At 37.2% G+C, this 24,024-nt stretch overlaps 1 protein-coding gene across 1 annotated transcript in view; it reads right to left on the reverse strand.

Moving 5' to 3' along the window:
* Positions 1–24,024, reverse strand: part of BRIP1 (BRCA1 interacting protein C-terminal helicase 1) — a 58,320-nt gene that overhangs the window by 26,406 nt on the left and 7,890 nt on the right. Inside the window, exons 6-13 of the mRNA XM_008936950.1 lie at positions 23,196–23,489; positions 22,495–22,716; positions 21,575–21,774; positions 18,053–18,185; positions 17,412–17,563; positions 16,712–16,883; positions 16,468–16,605; positions 15,879–16,040 (exon numbers count right to left, since the gene is read on the reverse strand). Of these exons, the coding sequence (XP_008935198.1) occupies positions 15,879–16,040; positions 16,468–16,605; positions 16,712–16,883; positions 17,412–17,563; positions 18,053–18,185; positions 21,575–21,774; positions 22,495–22,716; positions 23,196–23,489 (1,473 nt within the window). The remainder of the gene's footprint in view (positions 1–15,878; positions 16,041–16,467; positions 16,606–16,711; positions 16,884–17,411; positions 17,564–18,052; positions 18,186–21,574; positions 21,775–22,494; positions 22,717–23,195; positions 23,490–24,024) is intronic.

The following is a 24,024-nucleotide window of genomic DNA, read 5'->3' on the forward strand; positions in this document are numbered from 1 at the left end:
GCAGGGCTGTTAATTACCTGGTTGAATGATCTACTTCTATTATAAAAGAATGAAACTGTCTCTATATTAGTGATAATCCCCAAATATATTCAGTCATTAAATAAATGCATTTGGTACACCACTTAAACACTAGTGGCCTTAAAGTCATGTTACTTCAAAGTAACCCTGCAGAATTTACCTGGCCAGAACCCCACCTCCTTTTTTCACATCACTTACTTACTGGTATTACATGCTCATACTAAACCCACTTCTTCAAGAACTAGGATGTTTTGGAGAAGTACAGAATTAGCAGAGGCTGTTTGACAGTTCCCTGAACTAGAAGGGCTGCCCAGCCTCTGGACTGAATGACCTGGAAACCTGCAGGTAACTGACCTCCAGGACTAGTGGAACTCTTCCTTTTGGGGGAAAACTGTTTACAAAGCCAGTGTGGTGGCATGGGATCAGTAATCAATTCCATTTCCACCTTTAGGTAAAAACAAACAAAACCCCCAAACAAACCAGAGAAAAAAAACCCCACCCAAACAACAACAAAAGTCTTTTGAGTTAAAAATGAGTGCAAAGGAAACTGTAGAAGGAAGAAAGTAAACAGAAAAAAATCAACCACCCAAACAACAAGAACAACAACAAAAGTCTTTTGACTTAAAAGTGAGCCCAAAGGAAACAGCAGAAGGAAGAAAGTAAACAGAGCAAGGGCCCCCAAACAAACCAGAGAAAAAAAACCCCACCCAAACAACAACAAAAGTCTTTTGAGTTAAAAATGAGTGCAAAGGAAACTGTAGAAGGAAGAAAGTAAACAGAGCAAGGGAGGGGACCAGAAGACTGAAGGGACAGGAGAATTGCCTGGAAGGATTCACATGACAGCAAAAAGCTGAGTTTCCTTCCAAAAACAGAAGGGAAGATATTTGGGCCAACTAACCAACAAAATCTAATGTCCATTATCCAAATCTTTGGAATAAATTTGGAATAGCACTCTAGAACTCTTAAACATAGCACTGTAAAAAGAAATATCTTTGAAATAAAAATCTTTGAAATAAATTTGGAATAGCACTCCAGAACTCTTAAACATAGCACTGTAAAAACCACAATGGCCCTTAAGAGTGAAAGGTACCAGGAATGAGAAGAAAACAATGGAACCCAGTAACAGACTGACAGAATATGCACCTTCTAGCCACCATCCATTTACCAAACTGGCACAGCTAACTCCCATTTCATCTCTTTTACTTTTTACCCAACCTTCATGCTTTTTCAACAGGGTTTTTATTCTTAATCTCATTTCTCACCAAAAAGAAAAAAGCCCTCAATTTTGCTTGACACCCAGACATTTGCACAGCACTAGGCTGGGACTATGCCAGCCAAGAATAACCTAGTCCATTGAATTATTTAAGCAGTTGTTTGCACTGAATTAGATTTTCATGAAAGGTTAAGCAATAGACTGATTCACAGAAACCTCTTCATGTTTATGGGAGGGACCTAACTTCATACATGAGAGTATTCAAAGTTCATTCTTTTGAATGACTAAGGTGATACCCAATACTAATATGTCTATTCACACAAAAGATGCCTTTTAAGCTTTAAATTTTTTTCTCCATTTCTAATTCTAACAGACTGTATATAAAGAGAACATGAAAGTATCTGTGCCCAAAATATTTGATTTTTGAAGTACAAGCTATTTTCAAAAGAGAACATCCATTTTCCATTGTTAAGGAGAAACTAGAGAAAAATACCAGATGCCCATATTAGTATGCACAGGTCATCTTTTATGTATCAAAAAAAACCTGTAATGAAATACTTCATAACTGTAAACCAGAAAATATATTTTAAAAATAATGAATTATTAAACATCACTTCTGCCATCAGTAAAAAGAAAGCATTCTACTGTAAACCCAATAAGTACAGAATACAGGGAATAGAAAATGTTCAGAGACTTTGAGTTATTTCTTTTAAGGAAGATGAAGACTAGATAGCACAGAGAGGAATACTGATGCAGAAAGTCCTGAGAAAAGTCCTGAAATAGAAGTAGACATTGTGAAAGGATGAGATCATAACTTATGCTCATCTAAGTACAATTTCCAGAGGAAAACACATTCCTCGCTCTTTTCAGCTGATGAGGAAGATTTTCTAATGTGTATTTAACTTCCAACCCTTACCATCTGTTATGGCAAAAATCAAGTGCCTAAGACAAAAGCACATCTATTTAAAAGAACCATAGTTAAAAGGAAAGCCATTTTAAAAACTTCAGCTTGCACAGACAGTCATGATTTGAAAATTAAAACAAAATTGCTTAAGTTGATCAATGCTCAGCTGCTTATTCTTTAAGAAAAATTACATTTTATTGGAAAGATTTAAACAGACCAGAGGTGGAATCTAGGAACCTGTGAAGGGACCTCGACCCCAGTCACACATTTATTCTGACATTTTACATTTCTTCCAGAGCTATGGAGAAAGATCATACTGCCTTTTAATGTTCCTAACAAGTGGTCTATATCATGGAGTCTTCCCTCAACACATCTCCCAGGAGAAAGCTGCCCTCAATTGGAAATCTGTATCACTACTACATGTGCTGTTTAAGAGACTTTTCACTTAGATCTCTCTTATAATTTCTTCACACCAGAAAACGAGCTTGAAGAATCAAGCTTTAAAACCACGCAGGCATTTGTGGTTTTCAAGAACTCGTGTGGGAAAAGTGTCTTTTAAAGTTTATAAGTAGTGTACCTGTTTTCTGCAGGAAAATTTTAAACAAACATAAAATAAACCCAAACATTTAGGAGCAAGACTCGTGTTGAGATACCTACATATGCTAGGAAATGTGGGGTAAAGCCTGTGCTAGCTCAGGCAGGCTTGGCAGACACACTCTTCTGTGTGTGAGGGGGAAAACCCAAACAAACCAGAAGGAAAAGGAAAAGATAAAACTACTGTGCAACTCAGCTACATAATTAAACTAAACCCTGAACACGGTGAAAAACTCTGTATTATAAACAAGATCCTGATCACCATGTGCACACTCCAGCACAATAAAAGGTGAATAATTCATAATCATTTGCAAAGAAAAAGTATGCATCACTCAACTTGGGGGAAACACAGGGGATTTCACTGGTATGATTTTTCTTTAGGGACAATGACAAAGTGCCGCTCACCAGCAGGAAACTGAAGCACTGAACTGTGTTCCATGTGCCATAAATCAACACTGCAGCCTACAGGATGTCTCTCTGGTACCAACATGCCATCAATTTTTCAATAACCTCCTTAAATAATGGAATATGTGAACGGCGACAACAGTAATGAAAAATGAAATGTTTTGCACGCCAAAGACTCTAGAATAACATGGTTAATATGTTGCTCCTACAGTTAAAGAAGCTTTTTCATATAAAGATCTTTTCCCCCCAAACCCAACGTGTTTTACCACAAAACAATCTGGGTGCCTTTGGAAGCATTCAGTCTTTGAGCACCGCTGCAGCTGTTTCTGAACTACCTGGTTCAAAACAGAGTTTCTTTTGTGGTTTTTAAATTAACCAAGACAACAGCTTTCTGTGTTACAAGAACTGCTTGTACATCCACCCTAGGCTATCATTACACTTCCCTGTCCCAGTGAGAGCAACCCTTCACACAAAGAAGGCTCTCCAGAAAAAAAATTATTTTTAAAATTATTGTTAGGTCCTGGTCTGGAATCTAAACCAAAATTATTAACTGTTCATGAATGAAAACAGCATCCTGCACTGCTCTCTTCTTCACCAGTCAAATACCAAGCTAAGCCATCTTTGACCTTTTTTTTTTCCCAAAAACTAAAAAGGTGAAAAAAAGACAAGGCTGTCTCAGTGGCACATGAGCAGTGGAGCACAGGCCCATCTGGGGAAAGTGATTCCAGGAGGGGTGGCATGAGGCTGATCAAGTCCACGAGTGCTCACACGGTGAATGGGAGCAGGTGGATGCAACAGGGAACTGGCTCCAGGAGTGGAGGAGTAACAGCTTTTAGCCTCCTGATAACTCTAGCAGAGAAAATATATCAGTTTATGGAAGCATTTTACACCTGTAGTTATATTGTTTGAAGAAAGATTACTATTCTCTACTTTCTCAGAAAGGTTAGTCACTTTTCCTCATTACAGAACAACAGACTTTTCAGAATATTTGATTTTTAGGAAAATAATTTCTCACCTCAGGATCACACATAGGAAGAAAAAGCTGCAAATAAAGTTTTAAATGTAACACTGCAATTTGGCAAGTGGGTCATTTGTAAGCCCAACTCAGAAGTTTGATGTTTTGCACAAGTTATTTGTTTCAAAACATTTTTTGCTCAAAAGAATTCATTAATGAGCTGTGAACCAAATCAAAATGCAATGAATGCTCTTTAGAGTACGGCATCTCACCAATGAAATTTTATCACTCAGAAGGCTGTTTACCCAACTGGCAGCTCAGTCTAAGGCATGGCTTTCTAAGACTCAGTTTGACAGGCTTTCTGACTTTTCAAAGTAGGATTTTTCTGAGTTTGAAATAGCCCAAGTATCCCTTTCATCATATTTAATATTCATATTCTTGTATATGCTGTTACGTTGCTGATACACAACATGCTACCTAAATACATCCTTTTAAGTAGATTTCATCTCATATTTAGTATTTTTAGTGTTTTTCACACATGGAGAAGTCCATCTCTGACACATTAGGCAGCAAACCTCTCAGAAATGCCAAAGGGACCAGGAACTCTGCAGGTGCAATGGTTCAGAACAGGAATGTCAAAGCAACCTATGCCAGACATACCTTGTTATTAAAAATAATGCTGGCTGTGTACACTGTTCCCTATTAATTACTGCTTTCTCTCCCCTTCACTAAAAGTTCAGGAAAAAGACATGTTGTCTCTAACGTATTTACTCTTTGGACTCTACCATTCACAGAGTGCAAAATTCTTCACTGTGAAAACTCATTTTCAATGCAACTAGCTAGTTAAATGGTAAGAAAAATATGCAAGCAGAATGTGTTAATTACAACAGAAACTGGAGCATGTGTTAACTAGATACAACAATTCAGCTTGTAGCATTTTGACAAGTCAGAGCTCAGAAGTGAGAAACAATAATAGATTTTTAGTTTATCTTCCTGATGCTGTGTGCTCAGAGTATTTAAACTAACAGCGTAATAAAATATTAAACTGCACAGCTCTCAGGGTGTGAAATTCACAAGCAAACCACTCATCTACCAGTATGGCATATAATTTTTTTAGACATAATACCCAATAATGTGCCACAGACTGTCGCTATGGATTCTGCTTTATATGACGTGCAGATGCTATCAGAAAATGTATCTGCTCTATGTAAAAAGCAAGTGCCACAGGGCACGTGAATAATTGCAAGTCCCTTGTTGGTCACCGTAGCAGTTCAGTAAGCCACAGAAAGTGTATTTGTTCATTCTTTGCAGTCAGGAATTCAAAAAGATAAAGCGGGACCCAAATCACACCTAGAAATCTCCCCTGAGCCCCCAGCAGTGAGCTGCTGGAACACTCAGCCACGACAGCCCGTGTGTACCCCAGGAGTGGCTGTGTGTAAAATGTCTGATTGCACTAAGGAGTACACTTGAACAGCAAACAGTTTCTGAGTTTCCACAGAAGAAGGAGTCAGAACAGTTCATTCCTTTCATATCACCTCACCCAAGTTTCCATTCACCCAGAATATTCACCTGAGTAACTCTCCAGTTCATTTGGTTGATAGGAGCTAAAGGCAGGCTGCAATTTCACACGCCCAGCTCTATAGCAGAAACCCTATTTCATAAAAAGATCAGAATTTCCAAACGAGTGTCTTACAGATTCTTACATTAAGGTCACTGAGAAACGTGTTTTAAAAAAGCAGAGTTGCATTTCATCCCTGAGACAGCTCTAGCAGTAAAAGGGATAATCATGCTCCCTTCCTTGAGTGTGCAATATCATCCCTTCCCTTGAGCTATTTCTTGACACTTCTTTGACCTCCTGATGAGACAACTCAGTTCACAAAGCCAGCAGAAAACCAGCCAGGAAAAACAAAAAAATAGGAGAAAAACTTTTCCTTTGTTCTGGAGGTTTGAATCCATTGACACAAAATTCAGAGTAGCACAGGAACTATCACAAGGGAAGTGGGAAGAACCTCACCATTCAGCAGCAAGCTGCTGGAGCATCTCCTCTAACTTCTCTAAGCAGATCCAATGTTTGGATTGTCTCTAATTTCCCAGAACACAGGAAAATTACTCCATAACTAGCAATCTAGGATCCTGTCATACCATTTTAGAAAGAAAGCAAATATTGTGCAACCATTCAGACTGTCAGTTAGCAAGCCCCAAAGAGAAAATTTTATCTTTGATACAGCAAAACATTTTTCTTGGCCTGCTTTGTGAGCAACACATGTGAATGGTCAAAACTGAAATTAGCCATTGGCAATCAAGCAATTGGAAAAAAACTCACCCCAAAACTAAACCCCAAACAAATAAAGAGGTCAAATATTCTAAGTGAAAACATTCTAATAAGATGTTGTTCTAATAAGACTTATATCAGCCTTAAAAGTTTAAGAGACTTCAATTATTCTTTTGCAGCAGTTTTCAGCACTATTCTGGCTTTCTTATTTCAAGGAGATGTTTGCTGTAGCCTCTATAATTACACAAGAATTGATCTTGCCAGGGTGTGAACTGCCAGCCCTGTCTTTACATTTAGCTTGTCAGATTAACTTGTTTGAACTGAGGACATGAAAGGATAATTTGAGGATAAAGATTATATATCCAGTTATAGAAAAACTCTTATTCTAATTCTTTTTATACAAATGTCACCATGCCTTCTGCTACTGTTCTTCTCTATACAAATTGATACCACCACAACAGTCTTCAAAGCCTGAGGCAGAAAAAAGAGCATTGTGATGGAAGGGTTGAAACCTTCCCTCACCTCCCATGATTTTTACATACATGTCTTTGCTGTGCCCAGGTCAATGGGAAAAAGGAAACTGCAGACTTCAGAAATCACACTGAGGTTTACAGGAGCTCTTGGAGTTCTCAGAAGACACCTCAGATATACGCACACCAAGCCTGAAAATTGTTCTTTTGGATGAATGTGAGAGCCCCGACAGCTAGACAGTTTATATCACAGACATTTAAATGTTTAAGTGAAGGAAAAATAGAGAATAAAACTGAAAGTAGATACTGAATATGATTAATGGGAACAAAAAAAACCCATAAAACATGAAGAAGCTGAGATAGAGATCAGAAAGAAAACTACCAGTGCAGAGTAAGTGAAAAACAAGCAATGGAAAAAAAAGTAGTGGACAACAAGTAGAACAAAATTCCAGCTATGCTTATTAAATACAAATGTTGAAGTGCATAGTTTGAGTCATGCGAATTTGACTTTTTTAGATCATATTTTCCCAAAATTATGCCCCATCAGAGAGAAATCACTTTACTAAGATTTTTATCAGAGTAAGCCAAAACCCACTTTTGAATCTAGCAAGAAGCCTTTTTTGTTTCCAAAGGAAAAAAAAGAAACCAAACCCCAAAGGGTCACTTCAGTGTCACAAGTGCCAGGGGCCAGTGCACAGCGTTGTTAGTGCCAGGAGAGACACCCAAGGTGCTCCTCACTTCTTGGTTAATTACTCTGCCATCATTTTGCTCTATTTTTTTTTTTGTCAGGTACTTGCACATAACTTCAGATAGCAAGGCTGACAGAATTCTATTCCCTAAAGTCTTTTCTTGTTTTTAGGGTTTCTTACATACTGTAATAGCACCGTTGCAGCTGTTTGGCTCAAACAAATAAGGCTTCTGGAGTAAGAGAATGCTTTTCCCTTGAGAGCAGAAAGCAAATGCTGTGCAGAAAGTGAGTATCATTATTAATTTACCATTATTTCGTAACTTACCCCTGATATGCCAGCCTGTTTAAAGGCCTCCTTTCTTTTCATTCCAATGAATGTGATGTCAGATATCAACTATAGTTAAAACATCTAAAACCAGATGACACCTTGAAACATTATGTTTCTTGTATCATTTTAAAACTTTAGCAGTGTAAATTACATTCTCCAACATTAAAATTACACAGAAAGTGAACATTTATGTAACTTCAAAGCACAAGCCTCTGTCATAAAACATACTTGGTGAGAACAGATCCCTACATCCTGCAAATATTTACACACAGGAGTAAATCTCTTCCTCCGAAGTACTCCTACAGCTGTCAACAGGAACATCAAGGAGAATATTACTCTTGATAAAGCATTTATGCCTTACATATCATATCTAAAAACACCCAACAGAAAACTTCAGGCCATCTTATGGAACCCACCCAACGTTAGCAGACAGTTCCTCACACAAGTGCTCTGCAGTCAGCACGACTGCGCCATGGAGCAGCCACCTGTGGTGCAAATAACTCTTCTCCTATTTAATTTCAAATTCACCTTTTGAATGCACAAACCTGATGGTTTCCAATTGTTTTTTTTTTCCTCCATACACATTACAAGCAAAAAGACACTGTGGAATGTTTATCTCTTATCTGGATATTGTCATTTTACTGTCTCAAACTTCTTAAAACGAGCTTTTCGCTAGGGAGGAAATCAGTCAGCATCAGACCCAGTGAGGAAACCCTGCACTTGCTCAATGTCTGTGGCTCTTACAGAGTTCCAGATGTTCAGAACATTAATAATGCACTAACTCAAAACCTCTTTTTGAAACTTTAGAATGTGCAAATTGCATTAAAACCTCTTTGCCCTCATTAATGGTATTGTTACAATCCCGGTACTCTGGAAAATGTTTTTTGGCATTTGTTTAACTTTGTGATATTGCCATTTACTCATTTTAACAGCCAGTGCTCAAATCCTAATGCTTTTAATAGGCCTGGCTAAACAGACTACCATCTTTTCTAAATTTATTGAAGTAATTTATTAAATAAGTAAAAGTTCTCTGAAGGCAATGTTGCTGCCTTTTTTTTTTTTTTTATCAATAGCAGAAAAAAAATGGGTTTCTTATAATTTATTTACAAAACTGTTTTTTAAGAAAGCTTTAGAAATGAAAAGATTCTTTTTTCAGTGTTATGAACAATTCATTTTCTGCCACTCTGACGCAGACTCCTTTCTAGGAACCTCATACAAATCTCAGTAAAAAAAGGGGTCTATGTCCCCCTCAGCAGTCTGCCTGCCACATACAGGGGTGGCACATTCATGCCCAGGCCAGGAGACAGCATATTGCAGCACTTGGTTTCACATCCAGTGCAGACACAGCACTGGGCAACAGTCAGGTTAAACTGAGGCTCCTCCTGTTTATTCCAAATAACTACCTAGGCTGAATGGAAGATTCTCAGTCTGTTTGAAACAAGTGTAATTTAGACCTATTGCCATGCTCTACACTGCTCACAGAGTTAATTAGTATTGTTAAGACTCTGAACTAGCTGCTCTTACAATGTTATTGCAATACCTGACATGATGAGATGTGTAAAAACTCAAATGTGAAATCTGGCATTTATGTGCCCCAGTGACAAAAGTAACCAAGTGTATTTGTCATCACAACTGTGCCCCAGCATTTTCAAGAACATTAATTGTTCTGTACTTACACATTAATAATTCCTCCTTCCTAACTAATGTTTCACATGGCAATGCCAATTTATGATCAAGAGTATGACTTCATTAGTAGTGGGATTGGGACTGCCAGATGGATTCAAGATTGGACATTGAGTAGTTTGGTCTCAGATTTATTGTACACAAAACTCGTGACCTACTCACTTGCATGGAAAAGTAACAGCTAACTGTTGTCAGAGCTGATAGCATTGCTTTTGCATTTATTATTTATTGCATTTACTCTTCTATTTAAGACTCAAGTCATTGTACACTTGCATGGAAAAGTAACAGCCAACTGTTGTCAGAGCTGATAGCATTGCAAATATTTACTCTTCTATTTAAGACTCAAGTCCAATAGCATTTGTAATAAAATGACCTAAAAATTGTTTCCTAGTGATTTTGGTTGATTTTAAATTATACTCTTAGTTACAAAAGGGCTACTTCAATAATGGAGCAGTGCTTTCAACTGGCCTTGCATGGAAAAGTAACAGCCAACTGTTGTCAGAGCTGATAGCATTGCAAATATTTACTCTTCTATTTAAGACTCAAGTCCAATAGCATTTGTAATAAAATGACCTAAAAATTGTTTCCTAGTGATTTTGGTTGATTTTAAATTATACTCTTAGTTACAAAAGGGCTACTTCAATAATGGAGCAGTGCTTTCAACTGGCCTTGTAATTCCTGTTTCCTCTCCTACTTTATTCTGTTTTTATCTCAATTCCAGCTCCCAGCCAAGGGGTGGTAATCAGGAACAAGACTCAACACCATTCTTTAATACTGGGTGTGTGAGAACTTTCTTTAGGATACACCGACTAACCTTGTTTCTAGTAAGTCAGTCTGAAAAAAAAGGGCCATCCATGAGAAAAGTGCTCTAGGAAACAACTGCCTCAACACCACTTGGTTCCAACACAGTACTTGGTAGTTACTCTCCAACAATCCTTGGAATCATTGCAGTACACAGCAAAAGCTCTCAATAGTTCCACAGGTTTCCAGCAGATATTTAGTGGTAAGAAAGCCTTGCTATTTTTTCATTATTTGCCACTGAATTATCCTAAGCCAAATAATTTGCTGGAAGAGATACAGACAGAATGAATCAATGCTAATGTAATATAAGAAACACTTAAAAACTGGGGATTTTTTTTTTTTCAATTTCTATTATCTTCTCTACGTTTGTAATTACCTACTCATTACAGGTAAAATTCATACAGCACCATAGCTGTAAATCTCAGAGAACTATCACCTGCATTTTAAAACAGCAACAACTGGCTTGTTTACAGATATTTGGATACAAATACTTCATAAAGAGTAGAGGAAATTTTTTTGAAGTAGATTTAGATCATTCAGCCACTTCTAGGAGCCTCACGAGACAGACAATGCAGCTACTATTTCTATCTTTTTAGGCTGATATTTCTTGAAATTATTTTCATTTTTCCAAGACATTCCTCTCTACAAAATTTTTTGATACAGTATAATGTAAAATACACAGCAACACACTTCAACTACTGAGTAAAACTTACTTGAGCTCAAAAGCTCTGTAAAAAAAAGCAGATACAAAAGATCTGATTAATCTGAATCCATGAAGAGCACTACATCTTAGAGGTGTAGGAGAAGAAAAAAAGTGGTAAACAAATCTTGGATTCTCAAGGGAATTGTTATCAGTTCATCAGTTTTAGTGACAAAAACAGTCATTTTAAGCAACTATGTTATTTTAAAAGATTTTACTTCCAAGTTACAGCTCAACAATTAGCAGATACAAATTAACCAGCAATGCCTCCACACAAAAACCCCCAACCCAAACCACCACTGAGCAACTATGTTATTTTAAAAGATTTTGCCTCCAAGTTACAGCTCAACAATTAGCAGGTACAAATTAACCAGCAATGCCTCCATACAAAAACCCCCAACCCAAACCACCACCATTAACGTTATTGTCCAAAGCTTATTTTGTAAAAAAAACAGCTACTAAAGAAAGGTCAGTTAATTCATCATGATGGATTATCACTAAAATTTATAAGCATTAGCATTTTTCTCCTTGCTGGATACCTTGACTTTGATATGACACATATTGAGTGAATCATCCAAGATGCAGGCACCAGGCAAGATATATCTTAATGCAGACGGGTCGGCAACGTGAACCCTAATGGGCCTTATCTTAATCTTGTTTAAAAGCATCTTAGATTTCTCAGGAATCTTTTCACCTTCTGATAGTCTCTTTTATAGAGTGTTTTTGCCAGAGTTGCTACTGATTTTCACATAAATGCATTTTTGTTGCATAGGATCACCTATTTTAGTAGCCTTAAAAATTATCTTTGCAATTTAGTAGATGTTAATATGCAGCTTGTTCTTAAAAAGTCGACGTGTCAGAACTCTAACAATGGCAACAAAAATTTGGATGTTGTTGTAATTATTCCATTCATGAAACTTGGCATCACAGTTGTTGGTAACATAAATGGACACCTATCCCATGTGATGTGTATCTGATGCACTGCTTTCTTCCCATTCACACATTTTCCTCTCCTGCATTATTAACCTTGGATACCTGCCATATGTATGCTTTAAACAGTCACTCTTCAATTAAAAATGTGTTCAGTCAAATATCTGACTAAGATAAAGGCAAGTTTCTCTACTATTGGTTTTTCCATATTCACATTGCATCTAGTAATTCCAAATTACACAGGAGTAACAAGGTGGCAGATTTCCCACAGAACTGCACAGAGCTTTCTGCTGCAGCTGCTTTGATAAACAACAAGGGGTGGAGAGGCACAGAGGAAAATAACAGGGGAATTATTTTTAATTCAGATTTTTTTGTAGCAATAGCAGTTCCTACATTAGGTAAAAAGGTGTTTAGAAAGTACCTTCTCAGCCTGACAAGATATTTTCTGAAACAGATCGTTAGGAAAGGACACAGCTTCACACTGCTGTGGGACTTTAGATTCTTTACAAAACAGCTAAATGACTTTCTATAGATGATAAATACCTCAACATAAGGGGCACTCCAGAGCAAAATAAGACAAGTGACTGCTACCTCTTCCTGGCATTAGATACCTTCTTGAAAGAAAATTAGAATCTCCCAGGAAATAATGTACCTGAAGAAATGCTAATAGAGAAAAATGCAACGCCATCACTGGGTGCTCTCTGCATGCACTACACTGGAGGAAGGAGCAGGTGGCTCAGACACCAGCTCCCCAGCAACCTACCCTGCTGACATTTCTAACGTTCATCTCGGATGTTCTGTAAGCAGCATCCAGTTTTCTCATTTTATGATTAGGTTAATGTGGTGACATTTAGAAATTTTACTTGCCCTCTATTTATTTGCACATGGAAGCTTTCTAGTAGGTTGATATCTTCTAGGTGAGGATAAGATTTTTCTTCTATTATAAACTTCGGAAGTCTGAAACAAATCACTAAATTTCTACCAGAGTTTGTTTCTCCAGCTCTAATATCAATATAGGGGCCATCACTTTCACCAAGTATTGGTAGATTAATTCTTCACAAAGCAACCTGAAATTCCAGACAGAATCTAGAGAAATAAATGCGTTGAATTCCAGACTGTGAAGGTCAGATGTATTATTTGTTCTATTCCTGCCATAAAGTTATTTTATCTACAACATCCTGTAACGTATCCATCCTGAATAACAAGACAAGCAGTAAGAGAACCCTGCCTGGCTGCTAGCTTGAGGGTCCCAACACTGCCCATCACAAACTGCATCAGGCAGGGTTCTCAACTTCTGCCTCCTGTGGCAGGTGTTAAACCCTCCATTCTTCCCATTCCCATAGACTGAGGCCAAGAAGTGCTCCTTTACCATGCTTACAAGAAAAAAAGAACATAGATCTGTATTCCAGGAATGTGAACAAAAGTCTGTGAAATCCAAAGTGAATGGAAATGAATGAAAGTCAGATGCTATGTCTGTCTGCTTGTATATAAACAAGGAAAGTAACACACAGCTTACTACCTGAATTAAATAAATAATGGGCTTTCCAGAAAAATAAAATTTACTTTATTTACAAAGCAAAATAATTAAGGCTAATTGTCAAAGAAGTTTTCAGGTAAGCAGATAAAAATGTGTGGCATGAGGTACTGAGACAGAGCCATCCAAAAAGCAGAGACATTAGGTGTTTCCAGAGCAAAAGACATCAGTGCTCAGTCACAAACTCTTAAAACAAAAAGAGAATCCTGCACTGAAAAACACACCTGCAAGTGTAACCTGACTGAAATCTGATCCACAGGCCTAAATTCAAGCTCCATTAGACTACCTGGATAGATAGTGCTCAAAATGCAGAGCACTGCCCTCAGCAGTCCAGATTTAAAAAGTTTTCATTTTTTACTTATTCCAAAGTTGAACTTCCAATTCATAAAACAGATGGAGACCTCAAAAAATCTGCTTAACTCATAATAATTAATTTAGTGAGGTACATGACAACATACATCAATTGGATAGCCTTGAACAATTTTTTTAAAAGCTGCAGTTATTTAAAGGGATGTACCATTTCCCCACAAAAATCTCTGAAAATCAGTTTTGAAATGCAAATGTGCAGGTAAGCAATATTCTATATGATGATGGCAGAAAAATACCCTGTTTTCCCTGCACTAATATGCTTATGCTTACATTATTCTGTGCTTTCAACATATTAATCTCAGACTTAAAGGCAACGCAATCCAGAATAAAAGTAGTAGAATGAAAAAGGGCATCCGTAGAAAAATATCAGCAATGTGATTTTAAAATATCATCCTTCAATTGTCTGCAATTTATATTTATCAATACTTTCACTAGGATCATGGAAGTGTTCCCACAAAGAAAAAAAGAACCACTCAACGTGTTTAGCTAGGTGACCTTTCAGTGAAACATAAGGGCAGTGAGAGGGGGAAGGGGACCAGAGCTGTCCAGCAATCTCTGTCCTCCTTTATTAAATGTCATTACAAAGTCTTGCTGTACTTTCAATTCAGATTACTATTCTCATAAAAACTTCCATAAATATTTGTCAGGTCTGTATCCACAGGATGAACTATCACACACCGTTCAGCACTGCACGCTGCAGTAAGAGAGTAACCATGATACTGAAAACTGAAATTTAAATTCTCCAGTTTAAATTCTGAAGTACATTGAATGCAAAATTTCTTTTCAGATAACTTTATGCCTAAGTGCATAATTTTGTGAGCTAGGTTAAATAAATTTATAGTCAGTAATCTGTTTTTTTCAGCGATTGTACATTACCTGGTCTAATGTGGTCACCTAATGGTTACTGTCAGTAATTGCAGTGATGGCTGAAATCCTTTACAGACACACAGTGAAGAAAACACCCTCACTTTGCAGCCTCTTCAGTTCAATAACAAAACATGAGGGTTTTGTAAAAAAGAAGAAATTGGTTTTATTTCATTTAAAAAAAAATATTCTCTGTTAAGGAACCTTAAGGATGAGTGAAATGGTCAAAAAAAAAAAAATCTTACTTCCATTATGCTGGGGGTTTTGCTCATTTGGTAGGGTTGTTTGGGCTTTTTTTTCTGACAGGTTTGTTTTGTTTATTGAGTGGATTTTTAAAAATAATAAATGAGGGTTTACAACTTAACAAGTCACACTCCAGCCAAGATTACAAGGAAAATGAGCATGAATTGAGAGAATAATATTTCAGGTTTGTATTCCTTTTCCTCAGAGCTAACCAAAAATAACAGTAAGAACTAATAGAAAAGCAGAACTACTGTGAGGTACTGATTAACCATAATTAGACCTCTGTTGCCAGTGAAATTAGATATTGCATAGTTTAAAATTGAGAAATCCAATCCCTTTCAGCCAGTGCCAGTGAGCAATCCCCCCTGACTCAAGAAAAATATACTAGAATCTCCAATGCAGTGAAATGGAACAAGAAAGAAGGAGAGAAAGAATTAAGTGGATGAACACTGCATTCCAGTAATGTACAAAGCACGTGCAGAGGCACCCTTGCTGCTGGGTTATACACACAAAGTTCCCCTGCATGACGTGTGTTCACAGGAGATTTTTACTGATTTTTTTGTTGTTGTTTAAATAACTTCAAAACATTGAAGGAAACGATTTAGGAAGAAACTGCAAATAAATCTGGCTTTTCTTCTGGTAAAACTAATCAAAATGATTGTACTCATTAACTAAGACAGACACCTGTTGAAAGCATATGCACATGTTTTTTCACAAAAATAAACTTTCATGTCAGCCAACAAGAGAGATCCAAGAAATGACAATATAATATAATCACAATGTATTCTCACAATGTATTTATTTTATAAACATTTGTATGTATTGACACAAAGCAAAAGATTACAGGGTACATCTTCAAGAAGAGTGTGTGGTTTCAGAGGAAGAATACGAATTAAGGTTTCCTTACCTTATAGGATGGCAAAAAGCACAAGATTCCTTGGCCAACTGTTTGGCACACTGACAGCAGAAGTGCTCCCACCTCATCTTGGAACTCAAAGGTCTCCGTGTGCTGGAACGTGGCGCACAGCTTCCGACCGTTAGGGCCTGCTCCAATGGTACCAACCCAAACCTGGTGTATTTCAGATTTTAAAAGTTAATTCTAATATATGTGACACACTGCATTAAATTAGGTTAAATAATGAAATTTTAAGTGTGAAGGAAAATACTGAGATATTTCTAAACAAGTTAATTCCAGCACTTTAAAACAGAAGAAGTGCAATAACTGATATAAGATGGCTATTACCAAAACAGCATAACTTCAACATTTCCAGAGCAGTGAGTATGTAAAAATTACTCCTTTTTTCATTTGAAAACGTACTTCACAATTGCATTTGAAAAGGTACTTTATAATTGGACTAACCCAAGCAATAGTCTGCTCTGCACATTTCTTGTTCATTCAGAACGGGTTTGTCATCCTTTTTATTGGCAAGTTATGGTTTCTTTTAGAATGGCCAGCACTGGACCTCAGGAGGGGGAACAGCAATGCAAAAGTTTACCTGTGAGTTACGAATAACGTGATTTGCCTCCAGCTGAATAGAAAACTTCACACCAAGCTCTGAAGAAAATGAATCCATTGGAGAGAGTGTACCAGATGTCAGAACGATTGTTCGAACATCGCTTAAGTCTGAAAAAGCCTAGGTTGGAGAAAGAAAAGAAGAAATTTAGAAAACCAATACAACCACTGTAAGATCTTATATGTTATCACTCAAGCTAAGATGTTATGCTTTGCACTCAGCTTACCACAGCAGGATTCAAGCACCAAAAATTCAGCATGTGGACTACGGTTTTCTGCCGCAAACTCCTCTTATGCTTGGGCCGTGTAAAGAAGGAACTTGTATCTGAAACATCAGGTTGGTTTTCATTCATCCAAGTGTAAGTTTGTTGTAGAGCAACTTTGTAGTCATCTGCATACCTATGCAAAGAGACAGAAATATCAAAAGAAACTACAGTTAAACAAACTGTGAGCATTAAGCTCATACAAAGCAAAGACAGCGTTGCTACAATGCATTTATAATTTAAGTATAAAAAATAATTTTATACTTTCTGAGTAAATAGGAAAACTTCAAAAAAGTTAGTATTTAAAAATAAGGTTTAAATCAGACATTTTTAGTAACTGCTGGCATTAGCAGTCAAGATACCAAGACAGTCAAATGATAAGTGCTGTGTAGAAGAACAAAACCTATGCAGGCTTAACTTGACAACACATCAAGAAAGTTTACACCTAACCTTCAAATAAATTTCTTTTAATTTATGAACAAAAAAGGATAATCTGTGAGTATTGAAATTCTTTCCACACAAATAGATTTTCCAAAGCTTTTGGAAACGTCAGTTTTGCTCAGAAGCCCCACACCATAACAGAGGTGTTCACAAATGACAGAGGCAGTCTGGCAAACCAGCTGCATTCACCACCACACAGCTCAGGATATGTATTAGCACTGACCTGCTATTATCTTTAAAGAGAAATAAAAGAACCATAAATAACCCTTTCAGCACCATCTGAGTGGCAGGGCTCACAATTGGTATCTCAATAAGTTCCTCTTTACCAAACACTGATATTTTTTCTTCTTTTTCCAGGACAGCAGCAAAATGTTTCTATAAGAGGCAAACAAATTGCACATTAACAACAATCTTATCAAAAACAAAACTAATACAAATACAAGACTGTCAGCACACTTTTCTCAAAGTTCACTTAAAATACCTACAAAGTCAGACTGGAGACAGAATGGGAAAAGTAACAATGCTTTTAACACATTTGACTTACATAGAAAGGACAGATAAACCCCAAAATAGGGTAAATACATTTCAGCAATCAATAAAAGTGCAGATAGAACAGACAAAACTCTCACTGACTCAAAAGTTCTATTTAAACAATTGTACATGATCAATTATAGCCTTTAAAACATTGATTCTCCACATACTCCAATAGCCCCAGTGGATTACTCCTGGTTTTCATCAGGTATCATTTTGAGAGAGATTGCAGTAAATTAAAAGATCTGTTAACATTTAACTTCTGTACACTTTCAAATGTTTCACATCACTATTATGCACTCTGGTACTCATTTACATAGCATACAATATTACCTGTAAAATGGGAAAAGTAATACCAGTTATTCCCATCTTGTGTAAAATAGGCAGCATTTCTTTTCCACTCCAAACTTTACAGGAAGTTTCATACCCTCTTTCTACTAGTTGACTAGAGCTGTCCTTTAGCCAGCTGTAAAAAGAGAAAAACAAGAAATAATTTCATCATTCTTTTTTTAATTATTTAGAGATACTTTCCAGGTACAAACCTAGCATCAAAAATTGCCTGGTATGATGTTGATAACTATTACACTACATTTAAGTAGAGAGATTCTGCTTCTTCCTTCACCAGTTTTTCACTGTTGAACAAAATTCTACAGAACTGCTCTTGATCCAGCATATTGAAGTGAGAGAAAAAATTTCCTCTATACATTTATATTTTATCATCATATCTCTATGATAAAGAAAAAAGGATTAAAAGATATTTTCTTATGTCAGTCTCATTTCAGAAAGATTTCTGCTGTCCTTTTAAAGTCTCTTATTATTTCTCTGACCAATGCAAGTTGTTTTATCTTCCCTGTCAACTGCAGGCTTTCCTGTTAAAAACAAATCTTGAGGCAGGAAATGAATACTTTAAATACTGATACACAGCAAGGAAAGGTAGTGCTATAAAAAAAGTGTGTTTTAACCTACCTATGGAGTAATTAATAACTTGGCTGCAATCTGACAATTAAGCAGAATTATAATTATACTGACAAGGCAAAATGTGACAGGACTTTCTGAAAGCTTGATCTAAGCATGCAGACCAACTCATTTGTGGCAGAGCTAAAATCTCCTCTAACTGAATGATTCCTCCATCATCCCTGCAGTGTGACAAGACCTTGGGTCCAGCCGAGCAGGCAGGCCTCCTCCTGCCCAGGAAATGCTGAAGCTGTCTGTTCCATCAACCAGCAGGAGGCATCAGGAAGACAGCTGTCATTCCTACAACCATCCAAAATATTGATCTGTGAAATGGGCTGATCGTTACCCCTAACACAGCGAGGCTTAGCAATCATCTCACTCCCAGGTTTCCTCTCCCTTTGCTGCAAATAACCTGATCAATGGACAATTAAAAAAATCCCTTTGCCTTTTGACAGGTTAAATGCAAAAAAACCCCTATAATTACTACCATAAGAATAGTTTCTTTGGCTGTAACTTGCATTATCTTATTAAGGAATGATGATCATTAACACAGGCAGCACCTCACCAGTGTAGTACTCTGCCCCATTTCCCCAAATGTAACATCAAAAAGACCTGACACTAAGATTAGGAAAAGGACACTCTACCAGAAATTAAACAGGTTTACAGTGGACAAAACATTTCAGCAAATATGAAACTTCTGTTTCCCTGTTCTGACCTTCCAACATCACCACTCACTTTTGGAATGGTCATGCTAGAAAAGCAGATACAAACTTACCACAATGACCTTCCCTAGTACTGAAGTATCACAAGAAAAGCAAATTCTAGAATTAATTCCATCCAATTAAATTTGAACTTAAAGCATTTACTTAAAATACCTGTTAATTTATTTTTAGAGTAAAGCAGTAAGCATAAATAAAATGAGTTTGATTCCCAGAAAGGTATCTATGGTTTTGAAATGAAAATTGGCATATGCAATATTTTCTGGAAATGATTTAATGAACGTTACAAACATGCCTTCAATTCAAGCAAGTATATTTTCTCCCTCCCTCCCAGAAAATCCCATTGTTGATAAAGCTGACTCCACTGAACACAGTAATTTTTCCTGGTAAACCTGCATCTCAGAGAAGCTGGCCAGTGTACCTCTATCAGTATATATTCCAATTCCTCAGAAAGGTCCTTTTAGCACCTCTGTGGCACTAAGCCCATGCACAAGTGCTTTCTGGAATGAGAGTCCAGGATCTTTATAACTGAAATAAGAGTTTTCTAATTACCAATGCATCTGGCAAAGCCATGTTACTATGCAACAGCCTTTTACCAGTTACCAACCATTACACCCAGTCTCCTGCTTTCCAACAACTGCTTTTCATGCTGTTGGCAGATTTGCCAAGACAATCAACCTTAGTTTTTCTGATAAGGTTAAAAAGCTTGAGGCAATCCCATCTCCAGCCATGCTGTTCTCATCTTTTACTATAATTTAACATTTGAAATATCCAAGGTAGGAGAATTAGCTTCTGCAAAAAAATAAAAAGTCACTTGTCTGTGACACCTTAACTCACACAATACAGAAGGGACAGGGAAAATGGTGAACTGTTTGCTGTAGTGCTCTCCAAAATCTATTTCATCAACTACTAATGCAACAAATGATGATTTGACATGCACTGAATCAGAGCTCAGTTCACTTCAAAGCCACTTGTATCGTTATTCACTTTCTTTCAGCTGATTTTGCTGGTCAAGGATTCAGTAGCAGGGCTTTTCTGAACTCTTTCAGTGCAGGGATCCCTCAAAAGACGGGTTCAAAAATGAAGTGCTACAGAGATGAATTCCAAATTCTCTAGTGGGGACTGACTTCTGACATTGTTTCAACTTTCTCATGTTCTCACTCCATGCAAAATACTTTTGCCCTTGACCCCTTGTTTCTTTCCCTCCTTCCCAAGCTTTTGCCCCAAGTTCATTTGCTTCTGTTCCATCCCCTCTAATCATTCTCAACTTCTGCTCAGATCACCCCCTTACAATTCTGTCTCCTTAGTTTCTGGGGCTGACCTTCTCTTTAGCTCATGCTGTCTTCTCTCTGCTTCTTTCTGCCCTTGTACCCATAGAGGAAGAGAAGAATGTTTTGTAACTTTTCAGCTTTTTTCTGCCTTACTGGTTAGCTCTTTTTTTCAAAACCACTCTTTTGCCCAAGAATAACCCAAAATTCAAAGAGATTAGTGCATACTTGGTGCAAAGAGTTTGCTACCTGAATTCTCTAAAGACCTCAAAATGTCTCTCCTAAGAATTTGCATGCACCCAAATGTTTCAGACTCTTCTCTCTGCTCAAGTTTGAGTTGTTTCACAGGAAAAAAAAAACAAACAACAAAAAAAAAAAACATGACTCATAATTCTTCTCTCCACTATACAGAATCTGTTCCAAATAGATTCCAAACAGATTCCACTTGTTGTGCACACTGCCTGTGAAGGCCCTGAAAGCATTTATAAATGAGAACTGATTAATGCTTTGACAAATTACTGCTATTACTAGTTGTCAAATAAGCAAACAGAAGCATGTGGAAAGGCAAGAATTACTTATCTGGGGTAAAATTTTCCTACAGAACTTCATAACCTAGGACAGCAAACCCCATAGAGATCAGCACATCTTTTAAGAGCACAACACAATTTTCAAAACAGAATTTCAATGCTTTCCTTTGAGAAAGATGAGTATTTTTTTTTTTAAATCTATCAAAACCCCTCTGCATTCCTTAAATGAAGAAATATCAGGCAACATGCATAGTTTCAAATATACATCTGTTGCATTTCATCTCATGCAACATAGTAACCAGTAAATTGGCTCGGCAAAAGAAATAAATGTGTGATTTTAACAAATACTAATTGCTATCATGGTGTTTTAAAAAAGAGTCATCTTACTTAGTCAAGGAGCAGCACACAGCCAGCAGGGCCTCGTGATCCTTCTGTCTGATGTTGTTACTGACCATGAAGTCCAGCTCCTCCCGAGCAGCTCTGAGCTGATTTTCTGTGACACCATAGCTCACTGACTCCCGAGCACAGTCCTCAACGTTATGGGCTTCATCTAAAATCACCACTTGGCCTTTTAGGTTAATTTCCATCTAAAAAATAAAACAATTACATAGTAAACCAGAGTGAAAGCCACTCACAAGAAACAACAACTAACAGGACCCTGTTAAAAAAAAGTGCATGTTCTGCATTGTGGTGCAAGCAACAGAGTTTTCAGTGTTTTGATCCAATTTCTGTAACTTAGAAAATAACCATGTGGGGAAAAAAAACCACCTTATTTCAGCCTGGATTAATATAAACTGAAGCTACTACATCTTCCATAAACCAAACAGTTGTAAAGTTTGCAAGAGTTTCTGCTGTAGTGATTGAAAAAACCATGTGACTGGTCAGCTCCAGTATGAGACCAGTGGAAGCATTACTTGGAATACAGAAATGCTTACTTTGAGGAAAATAAAGGAAAAAAAAAAGGAGAGGAAAAAAGAAATTTAACCCAGAAGTTATTTTGTAGATAATATTTTTGATATAAGTCATATTTCAGTTTTTAACTTCTCATGAACCTCAGTTACTGCAGTCTTCCCTGCAAGCACACTTACGCTCTCCCGTATCTGGGGGTCCAGGAGGTAATTGTAAGGGCAAAACACGATATCTGCGCCCACCATGTTACTTTGACGAAAATAAAGGAAAAAAAGAGAGAGGGAAAAAGAAATTTAACCCAGGAGTTATTTCGTAGATAATATTTTTGATATAAACCATATTTCAGTTTTTAACTTCTCAGAACCTCAGTTACTGCAGTCTTCCCTACAAGCACTTACACTCTCCCGTATCTGGGGGTCCAGGAGGTAATTGTAAGGGCAAAACACGATATCTGCGCCCACCATGAGTTCTCTGGCTGCAAAATAGGCACAGGCACGAAGCTTCTTCCCCAGGCTCACCAGGTCTTCAATATCCCAAGCCTGATACATCCCATGTGCAGACTGTAGAGCGTGGTGCTCACTGAGTTTATGAACACCATGGTAGTAAAGACAGGACTTACCCTGAATGCAAATAAGCACAGAGAGGTAGTGGTTAAAAAATACAGCAAAAATCAAGTAAGCTTAAACACTCCAAGCTGTTACATGCGTTTAGCTTTATCTCCTGGGAACATTTCTAACGGCTACTTTTTACATCAGAGAATAATAAAAACCACATCAGGTCAGAAAGAAAAGAGGCAAATCCATGTTCCTAAAACAGGCAGTGAAGGACACTTTCTTCTTCATCTACAAAAGCAAAAGACAATTTGAGTCTTACTAAGAATGTTAACCTAGAAGTCATAAATATTATTCCTATGGTAATTTTTTTTTGTATTGATACTATGTATCAACCTTTTCTAACAATTAATATTTAAACTAAATTATCACAAGGCATTTAAGGAGCAATGCATAAAAAAATAAAAAATGTTACTCATTCCAACTGTTCAACTGTGTTCCATTTTAACATGTTTAAATGAATGCTCATTTTCTGAAACATTACTCACATGTTTTCCTTCCAGCAACTCTACACACAGTTCGTTCCTGTTAGTACCACTGCTGGACACCACTGGATGAACACAGGTGTAATCCCGGCTAGAAAGGATGGTCATAGGGACACTGGAATACACTGTTCTCTTCAGCTCTCTGGTTATCTGGGATATCTGCTTGTGTGTTCGTGTTCCAAAAAATATTTTGGGAACAAAGGACTCATCTCCATTTTCTTTCTTCTTTGCGTTACTGGTGTCTTTACCAGTTTGCTTTGCAGAAGAACAGGAACACTCAGTGCAAAGGCTGGGAGACTGCAACCAAAGACAAAAACAACAACAACAAAAAATTCACAAAATCCCACTAAGTTAACATGGTAAATCTGCTTATTTAGAAAATACCCTCTAGGACAGTTCAGGACAGGCTGTTAAATCACCCAACGAACTGCAAAAGGTTCAAAAATGTTAAAGTATGCCATCATGTCCTCATGCCTGGACACATGAAAAAGCTTCTAGCAATCACTGGATACAACTTTATCATAATCCAGTCATAGAAAGAATTGTTGTACCAGTGGAGTATTTATACGTGTGAATAATGCAAGTAAACTTCTCACATCTAATCCTCAGCATGAGGATACTCCTGTTACAGAACAAAAAATGTCCAGCACCTTCAGTGAAAAACAGGTTGCACCTGACACCCAAATCGAATGAGAATGTTTCTCCTTAAAACAAGCAGAAGAAATCCAGACAGCTTCATGAAAGCTGTTTGCAGCTAGAACAGGCTATGTCACATACTCTCCATTAGAAACACGTTTGCCATGCCACTATGTGACAGGCCATCTAGTAACTA

The sequence above is a fragment of the Merops nubicus genome, unplaced genomic scaffold (assembly GCF_000691845.1).
Source record: "Merops nubicus isolate BGI_N331 unplaced genomic scaffold, ASM69184v1 scaffold10200, whole genome shotgun sequence".
In the NCBI taxonomy this organism is placed as follows: domain Eukaryota; kingdom Metazoa; phylum Chordata; class Aves; order Coraciiformes; family Meropidae; genus Merops; species Merops nubicus.